The sequence below is a fragment of the Cervus canadensis genome, chromosome 28 (genome assembly GCF_019320065.1).
Source record: "Cervus canadensis isolate Bull #8, Minnesota chromosome 28, ASM1932006v1, whole genome shotgun sequence".
Lineage (NCBI taxonomy): Eukaryota > Metazoa > Chordata > Mammalia > Artiodactyla > Cervidae > Cervus > Cervus canadensis.
Window position 1 is genome coordinate 2,230,198 of NC_057413.1, and position 17,445 is coordinate 2,247,642.

Genomic DNA, 17,445 nt, shown 5'->3' on the forward strand with positions numbered 1-17,445 from the left:
GGCCCCAGCACAATAAATCACAGCGCGGGTATCTGAGCGCCGAAGGAAGGCACAGCGAGCTTTATTGGGCGCGGGGGTCGACAGGCGGAGCCGCGGGACGACGCTTCCCCGGAGGCGCCGGCGGGGCCGCGCCGGCATCAGAGCCTCGCCTTCCTGGACAGGAAGCTCGCGACGGCATTCATGCACTCGTCCGACAGCCACCTCTCCCTCAGGACGCTGCTTTCTTCCGCGTTGACCGCGTGCAACTTTTCTTTCTCCCGGTTTCTGATGATCTGCTTGGAAATTCTCATGGCCTGAAAAATCAAAACCAACAGCTGGCTGAAGAGGGATTCTGAGGAGTTGGGATCATTCTAGAATTCTGACGCTGTGTGGCTCGTTCCTCTGATCCTGTGACACCTTATAAGGTAAGACAGGCCTTCTCGAACGTTCCTGTGTGCACAGGTCACCGTGGCAGGTGTGGGCGGGGCGTGTGGCCACACACTTCTGGCTCCAGGGCTGCGTTCTGAGCAGCGAGGACATGAGGCAGTTGCTCACCCCATGCGCTCATGGGGCGCATGAAGAAACACAAGCGCGAAGCTCACCCGTCTGCCTGCTCACCTGGGCTCCAGGCCAGAAGTCCCAGCAGAGGCGGCCGATCAGCCTCCTCGGTCACGGCCAGGAGGATCTGCCCTTCTGTCTCCACAGCCCAGAAGTGGAACAGCCATTTGGTAAGTTTCGTCCTTCTCGTGTTATTATGGTTTCTTTTAATGTCAGATTTACATGTGCTCAGAGCAAGCGAATGTGTCTTTTTTTTTTTAATTGCCTATTTAAGGCAAACAGTTCTTGCAAGTAAAAAAACAAACAAACAAACAAACAAACAAAAAGCCCGAATACTAACATTTGGGGGGAGCTTTGAATATGCTTTCAGCCTGGCCCAAACTTCTTTCTGAAAAGTGCCATCGGGAAAAACTTCGGTAACGAGTCCTTGGGCACACGCTTCCTGGGCTGTTAACTTCTTCCCAAAAAGGAGCATCTCTGCCGCCTGGAATGAAAAGCAAGGTTAGGACGTGACCGCAGTGAAGAAAGTCTCAGTGACTCAGAGTGAGCTGCTCTCGGCAGACACGCGGACATGTCCTTCGGTCTCTGAGACCGCCAGTATTTCTCATCAGGGGAGAAACTGGTGGCCCCCAGGCAGCGGTGTGCAGGCTGTGTGCTGGGACCGTCAGGCTTTCGAGCAGGCTTGTGGAGGCTGCTGCTTCTGTGTGTGGGGAGCTAAGAGCCGGGACCCGGAGCAGAAATGCCAGGTACTGGGTCTACGACAAACGGCAGCTATGATTTCTTGTTTTGTACATGATTAACAATTATAAAAAAACAACAACAGCCGCAGCAAATGAAAACTCATGGTCATAGAGAATGACAACCAACTTTTAGAAACAGCAACGGTCAAAAGTCCCTTCCCTGGATATTCACACAGTAGTCAAGCTCTGACCTGCCCAGGGACTCAGATGAGCTCTAATTAACTGGAGGAAAGTGATGAAGACTAACGTTCAGGCGCTAAGAAAACCGGGGTCACTGAGTGGGCATCTATCTCTCCGTGTGCCATTGTTCTTCACAGACTGTTCCACAGCCAAACGCTCGAAGCCTGTGAGTTGGGTCTGCCCGACTTTTCAAAGTTCAGATCTGTGTAACTCTTCAGGGAATGCGACAGAAGAAAGAGATTTAAAAGGGGAATTCTTCAGTGGCCTAGTGGTTAGGATTCTAGGCTTTCTCTGTCATGTCCCAGGTTCAATCCCTGCTCGGGAAACTGAGATCCCGCAAGCCGTGCTGCATGGCCAGAAAAAAAAAAGATTTAAAAAACCCACATTTTCCGCATGGAAACCCGACAACAACAGGCAGAGGCTCCATTCATTCTGCTCCCCTCTCAGATCTCGGGGGTCTGCCAAGCCCCCCGCCCCGGCGCCCGTCCCGCCGCGCTCCCCTCGGGGTCCTGCACACACACGGTGGGCACCGAGGTTTCCACCGCCGCAGGGACAGACCGGAGCGGCCACCCGGCCCCTGGGTGCCCACCCTGCCCCGTGGAGCAGGCTGGAGGGAAGGCTGGAGAGGCACAGGGGCACCCGGCTCAGCGGGACCCGCGGTCTGCGGAGGGCAGCCTGAGCGCCGGCCCCTCCACGCTAGCCCCTCCCCTCGGTCGGCCCCGCTCGTGACCCTCTGGGCTCTGCAGAGCAGACCACGTGCTTCTCTGTGTCGGCCCTATTACGAGGGAAAGAAGAGGGCGTGCAGGGCGGCTTTTGGAGTGGAGAGGCTTATTAACGTTTGTTTTTAAGGCTTCCGAGACCCACCTTGCTTGAGCCCATTATCTTGGGAAAAGTGTAAGAGGAACAGCCTTCCGGACTCTGGCCCAGGTGACTGAACGGGGTGTGAAAGGTTGCCTTTTTAGAGAGAAAATGAGAAAAGAAAATCATCTTTTTACACATGTGATTTCACAAACACCACTCTCTGTTTATGTCCTCCTTACAATACTGAACTGAAGCACTTTATCATCTTACACAGCAGACCTCACTCCACTGGCTTTGCTTTCCTGTGCTTCAGACACCGCTTTTTTCTTTTTTTAAAAAATAAATTGAAGGTTTGTGGCACCTCTGTATCAAGCAGGTCTATCCGTGCCATTTTCCCAATAGTGCTATTTTTAAATTAAAATGTTTTTAAAACAGCTCATGGTTTTTTAGACATAATGCTATTTGCACACCCAACAGACTACACTGTAAACATCACTTCTCAAAGCACTGGGAAATCAAAAAATTCCTGTGACTCACTTTATTGTGACATTTGCTTTATCCCGGTGGTCCTGAAGTAGACCCACAATATCTTCAAAGTGTGCCCATATACACACAAACTGACTCTCTGAACATACACAGTTTGATGAGTTTTAAACAAATGTATACAGTTATGTAGCCACTACCAAAATCAAGATATAGAATATTCTATTGCCCGTAGTGGTAAAGAACCTGTCTGCAGGAGACGTAAGAGACAAAAGCTCAATCCCTGGGTTGGGAAGACCCCCCTGGAGAAGGAAGTGGCAACCCACTGCAGTGTTCTTGCCTGGGAAATCCCATGGACAGAGGAGCCTGGCGGGCTACAGTCCATGGGGTTGCAAAGAATCAGACATGAGCGAGCACCTAAACGACAACGATTAATGACGCTGAGCATCTTTTCACGTGTTTATCAGCTATTTAATGCCTTCTTTGGTGAAGTAACTTGCAATACTTTGTCCACTATTTTTAAGCTGGCTTGGTTATCTTTTTATTATCGAGCTGTAGGAGTTCTTTACATGGTCCGTTTTCGAGTCCTTTTCTTAACGGTGTCTTTCTCATATTTTTAAGAGCCATTTATACTTTCTTTTCTGTGAGCTATATTATTCCTCTCCACCTTGCGTCTCTATATTATGCTGTTAATCCATCACTTTATTGATTCATTTTTAAAACTATAGTGGCAAGGTTAGCCTCTATTGTTTTCTCAACTGTCTTGATTTTGCCCCAGAGGTTTTTGATTGGCTTTAAATACTGAAACTACTTTAATATTGGTTATTTAGACTACACAGTCAGTCAGTTATTCGACTACAATAACTGTGGTTTTCCGTGTTTTCCTAGATGTCAGAAATATTGTGTTTCTTGATGAATGAAAAGGTCTTAGGAAATTAATTTGTAGTTGACAATTCTGTAAACAGCATATTTAGACTTCATTTTCCATAATCAAGATATGGTTGAGTTTTTTTTCAATGAATGTTGTTAGAAGATAAAAACATATGATGTGTGACACATACAAATCAAACTAATAAAAGTATAAAGTAAACAGTTATTAAAGTCACCTGCCTTCTCTTTTGCCCCCAAAAGAAACCTTTTTGGAGAAAACGTGCTGAGAAGGAAGGAACATAACCAGAAAACAAAGAAGGAGCCAAGCTTGCTAAGCGCCACGAACAGGTGCGTGGAAAGCTGCAGACAGGCGGCATTTAACCTGCTCATACACATTATCATAAGCAACACTGAGCTGACTCTCAGAAATGAGAGCGACAGAGGTGGAGACGGCCAGATGCTGGCGTCAGGCCGCCTGGCGGCCCCGGAGCTTCTGGACCTCTGTGCCGGGCTTTTCTCATCTGTGAACGGGGATGACCGTCCCTGCCTCCCGGGCCGTTACTGGGGCGCTCACTGACTACCTGTGACGGGCGTCAGCAGCGTCTCCTCTGAGGTGAGCACTCAGTGACCGGCTACTGTTGGGACCTCCGCCTTCTATGAGCTCAAAGGGGCAGTGTGCTGTTTGCTGATGGAGACACTGATGGGCAGGCGTGACCTACTGCCCACAGCAAAGAATAATTGGTCATGTGCGTTAAACGTTAACCCACATTTAATATGGTATACATTCAGGAAACCAGGAATGAGTAGATCCTATAAAAGGAATTCCTCTCAACAGTTTCTTTCCTCTGTACCTTTCTCTGATTTGAAATTGAACCTTGGTTTAATTCAGTTGGGTGATCTCAGCAGTGGTCACTATTTGTCAAATATCTTAACTTGGGCCCAATCTGTCAGCATATACAACACACACACATTTCCCTCTGATTTCAATTTTAGTTTAAGTTTATCATAAGACGGAGTCCTAGGAATCTTTAAAAAGATGATGCCCAAGACAATCATTTGGAATCTAGTGGGACAGTAAGATGCAAATAGGACACTATGTGGTTATGAGACCGCCAAGTTCAGGTCAGGAGCGTCTGCTCTGACCCTGCTCAAAGCAGGTCAACTGAGGGGTCATTGAACACACAGAATGGGACTGAAGACTGAATTTCTGCCTTTGAGCAGAAAGTCCCACCTACAAAGGTTAGGTAGCCAAGCGTCTATAATTGCACTTGCTATTTTTATGGAAAAATTATTAATAAGTATTAGATTTGACAATATGCCCAATTGGATTAAAAGGAATCCGGTCAAAGATGGAGCAGGGAGTAAAGGACCCTTGTAAATGCCCTGTTACTGGAGAAAGTACCTCCAACAAAACCAGGAATCTCTTCAGCGGCGAAAACCAAGTGTTCCCCGCGAGGATGTGTGTACATTGGCAAATTTCACTGCCACAAAAGCAAGAGTCACTCTAAGACTCTGATAACCCTAAGAGGTGGTGATTAGTTCTACAGGAAAAGTTCTAGGGTCAAGGTGCTAAGATAAATGCTTATCACATTTTTGTTTCTAAGGAAAAAAAAACTAGACATGCTAGGGTTCCCAGTGTCAGGGACTGGTTAAATTAGGTAAGCTAAATAACCCAAATGTTAGCACTGCTTATCTCTGAGTGGGGAGAGGAGTGATTTTATTTTTTAAAAATATTTAGCATCTATCTATCTGGCCATAGCGGGTTTCGTGGTGGCATGGAGGCTCGGCACTGTGGCATGCACACTCCTGGTTGGCACTGGGGGTCCAGTTCCCTGACCAGGGGCTGGACCCGGGCCCCCGGCGCTGGGAGCGTGGGGTCTTAGCCACTGGACCAGTAGGGAAGTCCCAAGGAAAGATTTTTAAATTTATTCTTCTCCTTGTACTTTTCCATAGTTTCCAAATTTTTATTTTCTGCTACAACATACATCACTACTATAGTAGGAACTGAAGTGACAATCTATATAATTCAATGGTGAGCATGAGGCAGTAACTTCTCTGAGCTTTGGTTTTCTTATCTGCTAAGCAGGGAGTGAAAGTAGATAGCGCCTGAAAGTCCTTTCTTAGTCTAGATTTCTAGATTCCATGGTTCATTCACACTGAAAAAAAATGATCAAGTAACTCACCTGCATAACCTTCAAAGCTGCTCTTTTTTTTTTACCCCTGCTTGCAAGTCTGAAGGTCTTCTGACTATTTTAGAGCAAAGTTGAATAACTCTTGTGTCACATGATGAGAATAAATAGAACCAAAAGGGCTGGGACAATGTTCATGATGACACTGGTGTTTAGGAAGATTCAGGTTAACAGTGAAGGGAGAATCAAACGTGTCACGGCAGACTAATTCTTTGGGAAAAATGTAACTTTCATCCCTTCTACCCCCGACCGCACACCCTCTGCTTACTACCAGCAACGACAAAGCAGCATTTAGAGGGGCGCGTTTTCACCAGCCTGACATCACTCGTTTCTGCAAGGGGACTTACCCTGTCGGTCGCGTACACGACGTCAAACAGCCCGAGGATGGTGACGGAGATCCCCACGGCCGGCCCGTTGACCACGGCCACCAGAGGCTTCGGGAAATCTATTAAACAGTCGACGAAATCCCTGCAGACACGGAAACAGACAGTGTGTTGAGCTGTTCCCAAGCAGCGTCACCGAGCTACAAGCAGGATCGGGGTCCGGAACGTGCTTCTCTGGGCGGGCTGGGGACGTGTCCACCTCCGGGCGCCTCCCCGGCCTGCGGCCCCTGATTCACCCGGGCCCCGTCTGCAGGGCACGGGAAGGGTGCCCGCAGGAGTCCAGGGACCGGCCTCGGTCCAGATCCTGCGTCCTGGGCATTTGGTCAGGGCCGTGAGCCAGCGGCCAACTCGGAGTCAGCATGGGCTGCGAGGTCCCAGCACGCTGGGCATCAGAAGCGGCTGGGCGGCAGAGCGCTGGGCATCAGAAGCGGCTGGGCATCAGAGCGCTGGGCATCAGAAGCGGCTGGGCGGCAGAGCGCTGGGCATCAGAAGCGGCTGGGCGGCAGAGCGCTGGGCATCAGAAGCGGCTGGGCGGCAGAGCGCTGGGCATCAGAAGCGGCTGGGCGGCAGAGCGCTGGGCATCAGAAGCGGCTGGGCGGCAGAGCGCTGGGCATCAGGGCCCGTCTCCAGTCCCCTGGGCGCAGCGGTCCCGGCAGCAAGGCCTCCCCCAGCCCGGGAGACGGCGCTGGGCTCCTCTGCCTCAGTGCGGCGGCGGTGGTGCTGTTGCTAAGTCGTGACCGACTCTGCCTGGACGCGGGAGAACTGAGACCGCGCCGGGAGCTGGCTGATGGCCCTCGAGTCGGCTCCTGTGAGGAGCGCTCAGGGGAACGGGAGAATCCGCGAGGAACCAGATGCCCTTCCAGACGGCGGCCTGACAAGTAGGCTTGTGGAAGTCACAGCCGACCACAGGGAACAAGTGTTTCTCTTTTCTGCAACCTTAGACCCCCTGAGGAACGGGGCGAGCCCCCGGGTCAGACGGCCGCTCACCTCAGCAGGACCTCCCCGCTCCTGGCCATCTCCTCCGGCCCGCCGGCGGGCAGATGCGTGAAGTTGGTCAGGTCGTTCCCGCTGCAGTAGTAGTCCCCGCTGCCTGCGAACACAAGCCACGGGCGCGCCACTCACACACCCGCCGCTCCCGGGCACCTCCTGGGCACCAGGCTTGGCGAGCCGTGAGCCCCCGGGGGTGCCTGCCCTCGCGGCCGGACTGGGGCGGCCGGACGCTGCCTTAAAGATACGCTGACAAACGCAGGCAACGCGGCTGGGACAGGAAGGGACGCCAGGACGGGAGAGCCGGCAGAGGGGGCTCTGGTCTCATCTGGGGGCTCGGGGAGGGGCTCTGCCGAGGCGGGGACAACTGCAGTGAGACCTGAACGGCTGTCGGGGGTGGGGGCGCGGAAACAGGCTGGGGGGTGTTCTCCGGAGCTGACAGTGCCCGGGAAGGCTCTGGGGCGGGTCGCCCGGCGCTCGATGGGCCGAGAGAGGCACCATCAGAAAATAACAGGAGCCTTCAGTTTGGTCTGCTCAGTCCAAGATAGATAAGTTAGAAGGGAAAGCAGAATTCAGGGCATCTATATAACATGAATTAGAAAGGCAAGTCTAATCGACATAATTCTAACTCTACACCTTAAAAATCAAGAGTGAACTTACTTTTAGTTCTTAACATTTTTAAAAAATTTAAACATTTATTGTTACTACTTGGCCAGGCCGAGTGGCATATGCGATCTGTTTCCCCGACCAGGGATCACGTCTGTGTCCCTTGCATTGGGAGCAGGGACTGGACCACTAGGGATGTCCCTGAAGTTACTTTTTAAGTGTTTCTGGATGGTATAAAAAAAATTGGCCATTTTCTGCTTCTTAATCTTCAAGGTAGAGATTTTAATATATATCTAGTATACATGAAAATTTTAACAGATTCTTAAAAAAATTAGAAAAACTGATCATCTCTGATTATAAGCTAGGAATTGATAACAGAAATGCAAAACAAACAAAAATCCTTTCTAAAAACCGAAGGACCTATTATTACAACGCTTAGATAAAAATAATAAGAAACCAAAAGTGAAGGGTATATAGAAAATAACTATAGAACAAGCATGCGTGCTAAGTCACGTTGGACTCTTTGTGACCTTTCGGGCTGTAGCCCGCCAGGCTCCTCTGTCTGTGGAGAGTCTCCAGGCAGGAATACTGCAGTGGGCTGCCATGCCCTCCTCCAGGGGATCTTCCTAACCCAGGGGTTGAACCCACATCTCTTATGTCTCTTGCACTGGCAGGCAGATTCTTTACCTTAGCGCCACCTGGGAAGCCCAGAGAATAAGCACTATTTATCAGTACTTAATCTTTCAGTTTTCTTACTTGTAAAATACTAGTAATAATGGGGCCTAATCTCATAGGGTTATTGCAAGAAAGCTTAGAAGAGTTAAGAATTAAGAAAGCTACCAAACAGATTAAAATGCTTAGCCCAGTGCTTGGCAAACAGAAAGTATGATACAAACGTTAGCCGTTATGACCAGGTATTATGAAACTCCGCAGTTTGACTTCTACAACATGGATATCTTTGCACCTTCGCTGAAAGATGTATGTCTGAGGATATTCCCCGCAGCATGATTTTAATAGCAAAAGACTAAGTACAGTCTACCTGTTCACTGATAGAGGAATGACGAGATAAACTGTGGAGTCCTGAAACTCTCACACTTTGCAATCCTGCAGGTGCTGACTGAGAACAAATGTTCAGGACACGCAGTGAGGAGAGAGAAAGGCGGGTGCAGTATGTGTGTATTATGTGCTTCCTTTTCTGTTTATGAAAGGAGGGGTGGGGAGAATCTCACACACACACACACGGGCAGTTTCTAGAAGGCTCAAGAAAAGCTGCGGTTTTTTAGGACACAGGACTGGGGTTTTTAGTTTAGTTAGTTATATGCCATTTCATAGTCTTTGGATTTTTAAAAAATGATGTGCCTGCATTGTACGTTTAGTTTAAAAAATGTTAACTGAAAAATCAGAAACGATTCTTCTCCTGTACCCAGCCAATGCTGCCTCTGGACTGTTCCTGTTGTCTTCCTTCTCCTAGGCGTACACGTGGGATGCCAGAGCATCTTTGGGTCGTCTCCGCCTCACCCTTTCTCATTAGCTGTTAGGTGTCTTTCTCCTTACCTCTTTCTTTCTTTTTTTTTTTTTTTTACTAAAAGTGCTCTGATATCTCTATATAATATTATATATTTTATAAATTTCAATGAAAATTAAAATCACTCCTGGGAATTCCCTGGTGGTCCGGTGGTTAGGACACTGTACTTTCACTACCAAGGACGGGAGTTCAGCCTCTGATTGGGGAACTAACATCCCACCAGCCACGTGGTGCAGCCAAAAAAGAATATAAATAAAATGACCCCTGCTTCTGCCACGCCAACACACAGTAGTAGCTCCCACCTCCCAAGTGCCTGTGTGAGCCCTGCCCTTCACTGCCTCATATCACCATCTTGACCGCTCTGCGGGGTCAGGACGACACTGTTGTCTCCATTTAGGAAGCAGAATTCACCCACAAGTGGCAAGAAGTGAAGCTGGATTTAAACTCAAGTTGATCTGAGTCTAGAACCGTAGCCCTCGCCACTACACGCATGCAAAGCCCCTGCCAAGCTCAATCACCACGTTCTCCTCAGCCCAGGCCCACCAGCGCCCGTATTTTCCAATTACTATCACAGTGCTGATACAATTGCTAATGTCTTATTTCTTAAACATTTTCCTATATGGTTAGTCTCTACAGTTATACTTTTTAATGCTTTTGCAATACATCTCTACAGGATGTTCTGTCATGTGGTTTATGATGGTTATTTAGAGTATTTAGAATGTTTTGGGAGATTCCTGTGTCGCAGTATGTGAACATTTTACATATTGCCAAATGCTGTGTTTTTAAAAGGTAACTAACACTTTTTAAAGTCATTTATATTGCTGTCAGCAAGGGGCATTTATTCTACCATAACCTTGTCAAAATTTGGTATAGTATGAGATTTTGCTAATTCAGATAAGCATTAATATAAAATGGTATCTCATCATTTTTATTTGTGTTCGTGCTTATTAATCTGGTTGCATTTTGCTTGTTTCTTTGATGCCAAGACTTTCTCATACAAACTGTCTATTCATTTTACTCACCAATTTATCTAACAGGTTTAGCACTTTTCTTACCAAATTGTACCTGCTTTTTACATGATAGAGATATCAATCCTATGTCTTACCATATTGTTTATGTATTTAAGAATTAGGGTATCTCAGCACTAGAAAAGATGATAGAGCTTATTTACTCAATTCCCTTTCTAGGAGAAAATCCTCCCCCGCCCCCAAACAGAGATTTAATTAAGAAATCCAAGGAAATGTCTTACCTGTTAAAACAGTTATGGCTGACTCATCCTTGCTTGCAGCCTGAAGTGCAGCTATGATGTCACGATACATCTGCGTGAAAGAGGGAAGACGAGGAAAGGAGAAGACTGAAAATGATCATCCCTACCCAGAGGGTCCTCTCCACGTCGGTCTGCAAGCCCACCCTCTTCAAAGTGCCAAACGCTTACCTCGGCTGTATTTACAGAACCCAAAAGGATGCTGACACGCTACGGTTTTTGAGTGAAACAGAGGAAGCCAAGTAAAGCAGGACGGACTCCCGGGGCAGACGGCGTTACCTGAGTGGTGAGAGCGTTTTTTTTGGTTGGACGGTTCAGCCTGATGGTGGTGATGCCGTCTTCGGAGGTCACCACCAGGCTGTCGCCTTCCAGTTGCTTCCTGTCTGCTGCAGGTGCCTTTGGGCTGGGGGACTCGGAGGCGGCGCTCAGACTGGACACCAAGTCCACGTACTTCTGTCTGGCAGCTTCCTAATGAGAGACGGTGATTTCAGCCCACAGTTGATGAGCAAGCATTTTGAGACACTTCCTGTCCTGGTCAGTACCCCTGATGGCAATGAAGGTCTCGGCTGGATACAGGGACCTCTGTCCTCAGAAGGCTCATCTTAGTGTCTCAATAGGGAGAAACACCCACCCCCCTTAGGAGCACAGTAAGTGAAATAAAAGCAGGACGGGAAGTCCATGTACCTTGGACAGACTGCCAAGAGCATTCCATGCATCCCATTTGGTCTTATTGATAAAGTCCAGCATACCTGGTTTGGGCACGTTACAGGGTCCTTCAGTGGCCTATGAAGGAGAGAGGCAGTTACTGGTCAAACGCACATGCAAACCGGAGCCTTGAACAGCTGAGATCCATAAAATGCACACTGGCATGACTGCGCCTTCCCCTCCCAGGCAGTTTCACAAGGTACAGAGACTGATCTGAACTTTCCTCTCCCTTGCTCTCTCTTTGATGCTGCTGCTAAAAATGTACAAACAGGAGAAAAGAGACTGGAGAGCCCAAATATGCTATGATGGGTTATCAGCCCCTAAAATAAGTGATAACTGCCGCGTACGAACATAATGCAAGATCAGGGTTTGGGTAAATGCTTTCAAAAAACGAATCATTCCTTAGGTTTATATAATGATGGTTCAAGCAAACAATCTTCAAAGGTAACTAGCCAACAAACATTTAGAAAACACGGTATATCCTGAAAGTTCATTCAGAGGTACCAACCCCCACCAAGTCCTCCCAGATCTGTGGTGGTGGGCGTCCGGTAAGTGAGCAAGAGCTGCACCTGGAGGGAGGCAGGGGTAGAGGTGGGGGGTGGGGACCAGAGCCACCGGCCCTTAGGACACTTAACTGAAGGACATTGTCGGGGGGGAGGTGCAGTGAGTGTTTTGAGATTAAAAAATATATATATATGCACTATTCTTTTCAGATATGGCAACTTAAAACTCCATTTAATAACCATGCCTTTGATTTTCATAATATAACTAACTAGCTAAAAGAGAAGAGAAGAGAGAGGCTTTGAAAGACAAAGACAGTAAAGGAGGCTAAGATGGTCCAAAGAAAAAGACTTATTTCTCAAGAGTTAGCCATCGGGGATGCTAGAGGCAACATGGGCCCCAAGACTGCCCCCCACGTCTGACACACGGGTGTGAGCCCAGGGGCTCCTGGAAGCGCTCTCTGACCCAGGCAGTGACCTGGAGGACGGCTCACAGGACACACTCTCCTCCTCTCAGTTACAGTCATTGCAGCGGCAGGGGACAGGGACGCAGATCAGCAAGGGAGGAGCCATGGGTGGAGTCTGGGAGAGGTGAGTGTGCCCACCCACTGCACCGGCCACTGCAGAGTCAGGACTGTGTACTCGCCCAGTCCCCGAACCGACGTGTGACACGCACACAGAGCCCCGCTCACCAGGGAAGCTCATCCCAGCCTCCTCAGTGTTCAGAGCTTTCCCTGGGGCTAGTCTCAGTAACTGCAGCCTCCGCCCCCAACCCCACTCTCACTACCTGGGTGGCCAGTCCCCTCTAAATCCCATCCTTAGACTCTCCAGGTGAACAAAGACAGTCTATCACGCTTGGCATTTCAAGGGCTTAGAAACTACCTCCCAGAACCCAAGGGCGAGGGTCAGACCCCTGTGGGGCATGGTTAAATTCTGTAATATACACACTAGTATCAAAGGAAGAGGGGCTCACAGGGATCACAGGAAGAGAAAAAGAGGACATAGGAGCCCAGAGGGTCTGACTTTCTGGATAGTTTTCAGACACTGTAACTGAAAACTCAAGTTTTGAAATGTTTTTATAAAAATTGTCAAATATATATGAGTAGAATATTATAATGAACCTCCAATATTCAGCTCCCAAATTCAATTAACTCTCATTTTTGCTATATTTGCTTCAACCATCCTTTTCTTTTCTATTTTGCTTAATTTTTTTAGGGAATGGCAAACACCACACCGTTTTTCACTCCATGTACTTAGTATGCACTCCTAAAAAAAAAAAAATTACTTTTTCTTATATAATCATGATGCTATTAAGAATAGTTCCTAGGTGCCATCTAATACTCAATCCCTATTCAAATTTCCCCAACTATCTCAAGGCCACTCTGACAGCTGACTGTTGGTGGTTGTTTTGGTTGTATCTTTGAAGTCTCTTTTACTCCGGAGTGATCCTAAGGAGTGATTATTTGCCTTAACAGTACTCTGAAATCTAATCTAATAAACTCACGCATACACTCTTTAGAGGAAAGGCAGTAACGCACCCTAAAAGCACTCAGGCTGCCTTTTCAGAGCAACAGACAGCATGTCTATCTGAGGACCCACGTGCTCAAGATGTTTCCCAAACACCCGAGGCGTTTACCTGCTTGTAGAGTGCGTAGAGTTTCAGCTTCACTTCATTGCCCGGATCCTCCTTCAGGAGCTTCACCTGGTCCACTGCGCTGTTAAAGTCCTTCTGGCTGGCTCGCATGGCCGGGCTGCGCACGTGCAGCCCGAGGGCTGGGACCTGCGTGGGGCTGCAACCAGCACGCGTGTTCCTACCGTTTCCAGCTCCTCCACGCCAAAACGCCGCGTTTCTCCAGCAATACTTTCCTTGCACTTGCCCCAGCCACCCCGCTGTGAATGGTTAGTGGTTTCCAAACCGGTCCCTAGATAAGAAATCCAGACAGAAGCTAACTTCCATAAGGAAGGCCCTCATAGAGAAAAGCAGCCAGAGGCGGAGGAGCCCAGAAATGTTGCCACAGGCAGGAAGTAAATGAGACGCCTGGGAGAAGGTGACAAGCAGGAGCGCCAGGGGCAGGCCCTGAGGGCTGCCAAGCCTCTTGCGCAACTGAAGTCATTTTAACCCACTTGATGATGGCAAAGAGCAAAAAAACATTATATTTACAAGCATAGTTTTATGAGGGACCTCCCTGGTGGTCCCCTGGCTAAGACACTGCGCTCCCAATGGAGGGAGCCTCGGTCTGATCCCTAGTCAGGACGCCAGATCCTACATGCTCCAAGACCTGGTGCAGCTAAAAACAAAAAACTGGTGAAGCAACTACGTGGAAGGGACATTCAGACTGTAAATGCCCAGAGTTTGTGGGGATGATCTGAGAGTTTCAGCCTGGGCAAAGTTCCCCTCTGCTGATCTAAATAACTCTCCAAGACCTTGGGGCACTAGTTCCTGCCGTGGTGAACGGGACTCTCATCAGTAGTGGTAAAAGCTAAACGGGGGCACCGTGGAATCCGCCTCTCTGGCCACCCCAGTGAACTACTCCAGCATCGAGAGACTTTTATTGTGAGGCTGGCAGCTGGATATTGTCTCTGGGAAACTGAAAGTCACTCAGTCGTGTCTGACCCTTTGTACAGTCCATCGAATTCTTCAGGCCACAATACCGGAGTGGGCAGCCTTTCCCTTCTCCAGGGGATCTTCACAACCCAGGGATCGAACCCAGGTCTAGCGCACTGTAGGCAGATTCTTTTACCAGCTGAGCCACAAGGGAAGCCCAGCTCTTGGATGGCAAAGTCAAAACTCCTGGCTTATTAAGAGACACTATCCTGTATACTTCTGGCTTGTGAAATGATTATAATTCCTGCCATGAACCCATGTCAAATAAAACACTGACAAGACAATCTCAACCTCTGAGCATAATGGCAACCCACTCCAGTATTCTTGCCCAGAGAATCCCACGGACAGAGGAGCCTAGAGGGCCACAATCAATAGGGTCGCAAAGAGTCGGACACGACTGAGCTGACATGCACCCCACAGACAAAATAAGGATACCGAGACCACAGGGGTAAAGTATACAGGAAGAATTCAGCATCCCAAGATCCACAAACAGCCTCTACAGTTGAACCTGCGTCCCTCCAGAACCAAATTTCCCTAGTGACTTCGTGAGTCGTCCTTCTGCCCACAATTCCATCCCCTTTCTTAGCCCCTCTGACCTCAATCCTGGGCGAAGCAAGCACCACGCCACCAGTCAGATGACTAAAACTGCTGCTACTGATGCTATCGCTCTTGTACTAAAACTGCCATTCTGAACAGACCCCGAAACGTGCAAACTCAGGCTATTTCTACAGAGCAGGATGAGCCCACAGACCTCCAAGCCACAGACCACCTGGCCAGAGAGTCATAAACCAGAGACGTCCAATGATTACTGTCACCAGAGGATAACTAACTTCAGCTTCTCTGCTCTCCCCCCTTCTCCCCTGCAAAAAAACCCCTGAGAGGGTTTCTGCGGCTTCTCCGCCCACTCCCTTGGTGTCCTGCAATAAATCCTTACTTTGCTGCCAGCTCCTGCTGCTGGAACTTGCTCTTCTGCTCCAAGGGCACAAGAGCCTTTTGCTCTATGATGTAGTCACTGATTAACAAAGTATAAACTTTTATCAGGTCAATACCTAACTCTCTGTTCAGCAAACACGTGTGTCCCAGCACACACACACATGACAGGAGGGGAGAAGGAAGGTAAATTTTCAGAAGGAAAACTGGTTGGTGTTGCAGATAGCGCTGTTTTCTTAAGGGAGGTGGAGGACCTACCCGGGGGAACCTACCTGGCCTGGATGCTAGGCTGTGACGCTCACTGAGCAGACACGCTCAGTCCTCACCTCCACGAGTCTAAAGAGCCAGCAGAAGAGTGGGGACCGCAAGCATGGCCAGCTGAGTCCTTTTTAAGCACACACTATGAGCAGAGGGGTGGGAAAAGCATCACAGCACAGCAGTGAGGTCACAAACCAACCACGGGTGTTCACAGCAATGGCCCTGAGTGATAGTTAATAGCACCCAAGATAAAGCCCAAACATAACAAATGTACCACCTCCTCTGCGATAATATAACTTTCAAAGAGTGAGTCCAAACGTTGAACTAATGCCATTCAGTAAAATTAGCCTTCTGCTTTTATATTAGGCTTCCCTGGTGCCTCAGTGGTAAAGAATATGCCTGCAATGCGGGGGGCCCAGGTTCGATCCCTGGGTTGGGAAGATCCCCTGGAGGAGGAAAAGGCAACCCACTCCAGTATTCTTGCCTGGAGAATCCAAAGACAGAGGAGCCTGGAGGGCTATAATCCATTGGGTCACAAAAGACTTAGCGACTAAAGGACAAGTTTTATATTAAATAACTGAATCCACTTATTGTTTTCCCCCTAAAAAGGAAAAACTCTGAATCCTACACGAATCTGGCAGCTGCAAGTTTCAAGTAGAAAACGAATGGAAAATTTTAAATGTCCATAAAGGCCGAAATGTGCATTTTTTTTTTCACAAAATACAATGCAAACGTATTTATTTTAAAATCGAGTTTTAAAAACAATTACAAAGCACGACCGTTTAATACAGAAACCGGGAACGTCCCTCTCCTCGAAGGCGCCCGGCGCGTGCCGCGGTCTCCCCGTCGCCTAAGCGTCCCGGGGCCGGCCCCACGTGGCCCGCCTCGCCCTCCGCCAGGAGTCACCCGGAGGACATCCTCCGCGAAGCACCCGGGTCACCCCCCCCGGACCCGCGGGGCACTCCTCCGGCGGTCCGGATCCGGCAGGCCTCGCACACAGCACCCCCCCCGCCCCGCGCAGCGGGACCTGGCTCGGCGGACGCCTGACGTCACGCTCCCCGGCCAGCCCGCGCAGCCCGCTGCGGCAGGAGGCAGCGCGCTCCAGCAAGGACGCGGCGTCCAAGGGCGGCCCTGGGCCCGAGTCAGTAAGTACCTGCGGAGAAGTCCGGAGCACCAGCGCCTGGCGAACCGGCCTGCCAACCCCGCCATGGCCGCCCGAGGACAAGGGCGGGACTGCCAGCCGGGAGCCAGGCCTGATGCCATTGGCAGAAGGAAGGGCCGGGGGCGGGGCCGGGGCGGGGCCTCTAGCCATAGGTAGAAGCGGGGGGCGGGGGCGGGGCCGGGGCCTGAGCCTGACGCCATAGGTAGAAGTAGAGGCAGGGGGCGGGGCCATGGGCGGAGACGGGGGACGGGGCGGGGCTTGACGCGATGTAGTTCGGTTCATTTCAGTCGCTCAGTCGTGTCACACGCTCTGCGAACCCATGAACTGCAGCACGCCAGGCCTCCCTGTCCATCAACAACTCCCGGACTTCACTCAAACTCATGTCCATTGAGTCGGTGATGCCATCCAGCCATCTCATCCTCTGTCGTCCCCTTCTCCTCCTGCCCTCATTCCCTCCCAGCATCAGGGTCTTTTCAAATGAGTCAGCTCTTCGCATCAGGTGGCCAAAGTATTGGAGTTTCAGCTTCAACATCCGTCCTTCCAATGAACACCCAGGACTGATCTCCTTTAGGATGGACTGGTTGGATCTCCTTGCAGTCCAAGGGACTCTCAAGAGTCTTCTCCAACACCACAGTTCAAAAGCATCAATTCTTCACCACTCAGCTTTCTTTATGGTCCAACTCTCACATCCATACATGACTGCTGGAAAAACCATAGCCT

General features: G+C 49.5%; 1 protein-coding gene and 1 long non-coding RNA gene across 4 annotated transcripts in view; one reads left to right on the plus strand and one right to left on the minus strand.

Moving 5' to 3' along the window:
* Positions 1 to 29: 29 nt before the first annotated feature.
* The window catches only part of ECI2 (enoyl-CoA delta isomerase 2), a 23,604-nt gene continuing 6,188 nt past the window's right edge, over positions 30 to 17,445 (minus strand). The window contains exons 1-11 of one of the 3 annotated variants that reach the window (XM_043450369.1): positions 16,717 to 16,818; positions 15,578 to 15,705; positions 13,407 to 13,560; positions 11,250 to 11,348; positions 10,845 to 11,033; positions 10,551 to 10,620; positions 7,171 to 7,273; positions 6,148 to 6,268; positions 2,322 to 2,411; positions 878 to 1,021; positions 30 to 293 (exon numbers count right to left, since the gene is read on the minus strand). In XM_043450369.1, the coding sequence (XP_043306304.1) occupies positions 138 to 293; positions 878 to 1,021; positions 2,322 to 2,411; positions 6,148 to 6,268; positions 7,171 to 7,273; positions 10,551 to 10,620; positions 10,845 to 11,033; positions 11,250 to 11,348; positions 13,407 to 13,514 (1,080 nt within the window). In that variant the 5' untranslated portion in view covers positions 13,515 to 13,560; positions 15,578 to 15,705; positions 16,717 to 16,818 and the 3' untranslated portion in view covers positions 30 to 137. Of the gene's footprint in view, positions 294 to 877; positions 1,022 to 2,321; positions 2,412 to 6,147; positions 6,269 to 7,170; positions 7,274 to 10,550; positions 10,621 to 10,844; positions 11,034 to 11,249; positions 11,349 to 13,406; positions 13,561 to 15,577; positions 15,706 to 16,716; positions 16,830 to 17,445 lie in introns of those variants that run through there. The other 2 variants (XM_043450366.1, XM_043450367.1) reach the window with 2 other exon arrangements.
* Positions 274 to 8,936, plus strand: LOC122429754. Its single transcript, XR_006266127.1, has 3 exons — positions 274 to 404; positions 3,873 to 3,959; positions 8,887 to 8,936. It is a non-coding gene; the product is annotated as an uncharacterized LOC122429754 (long non-coding RNA).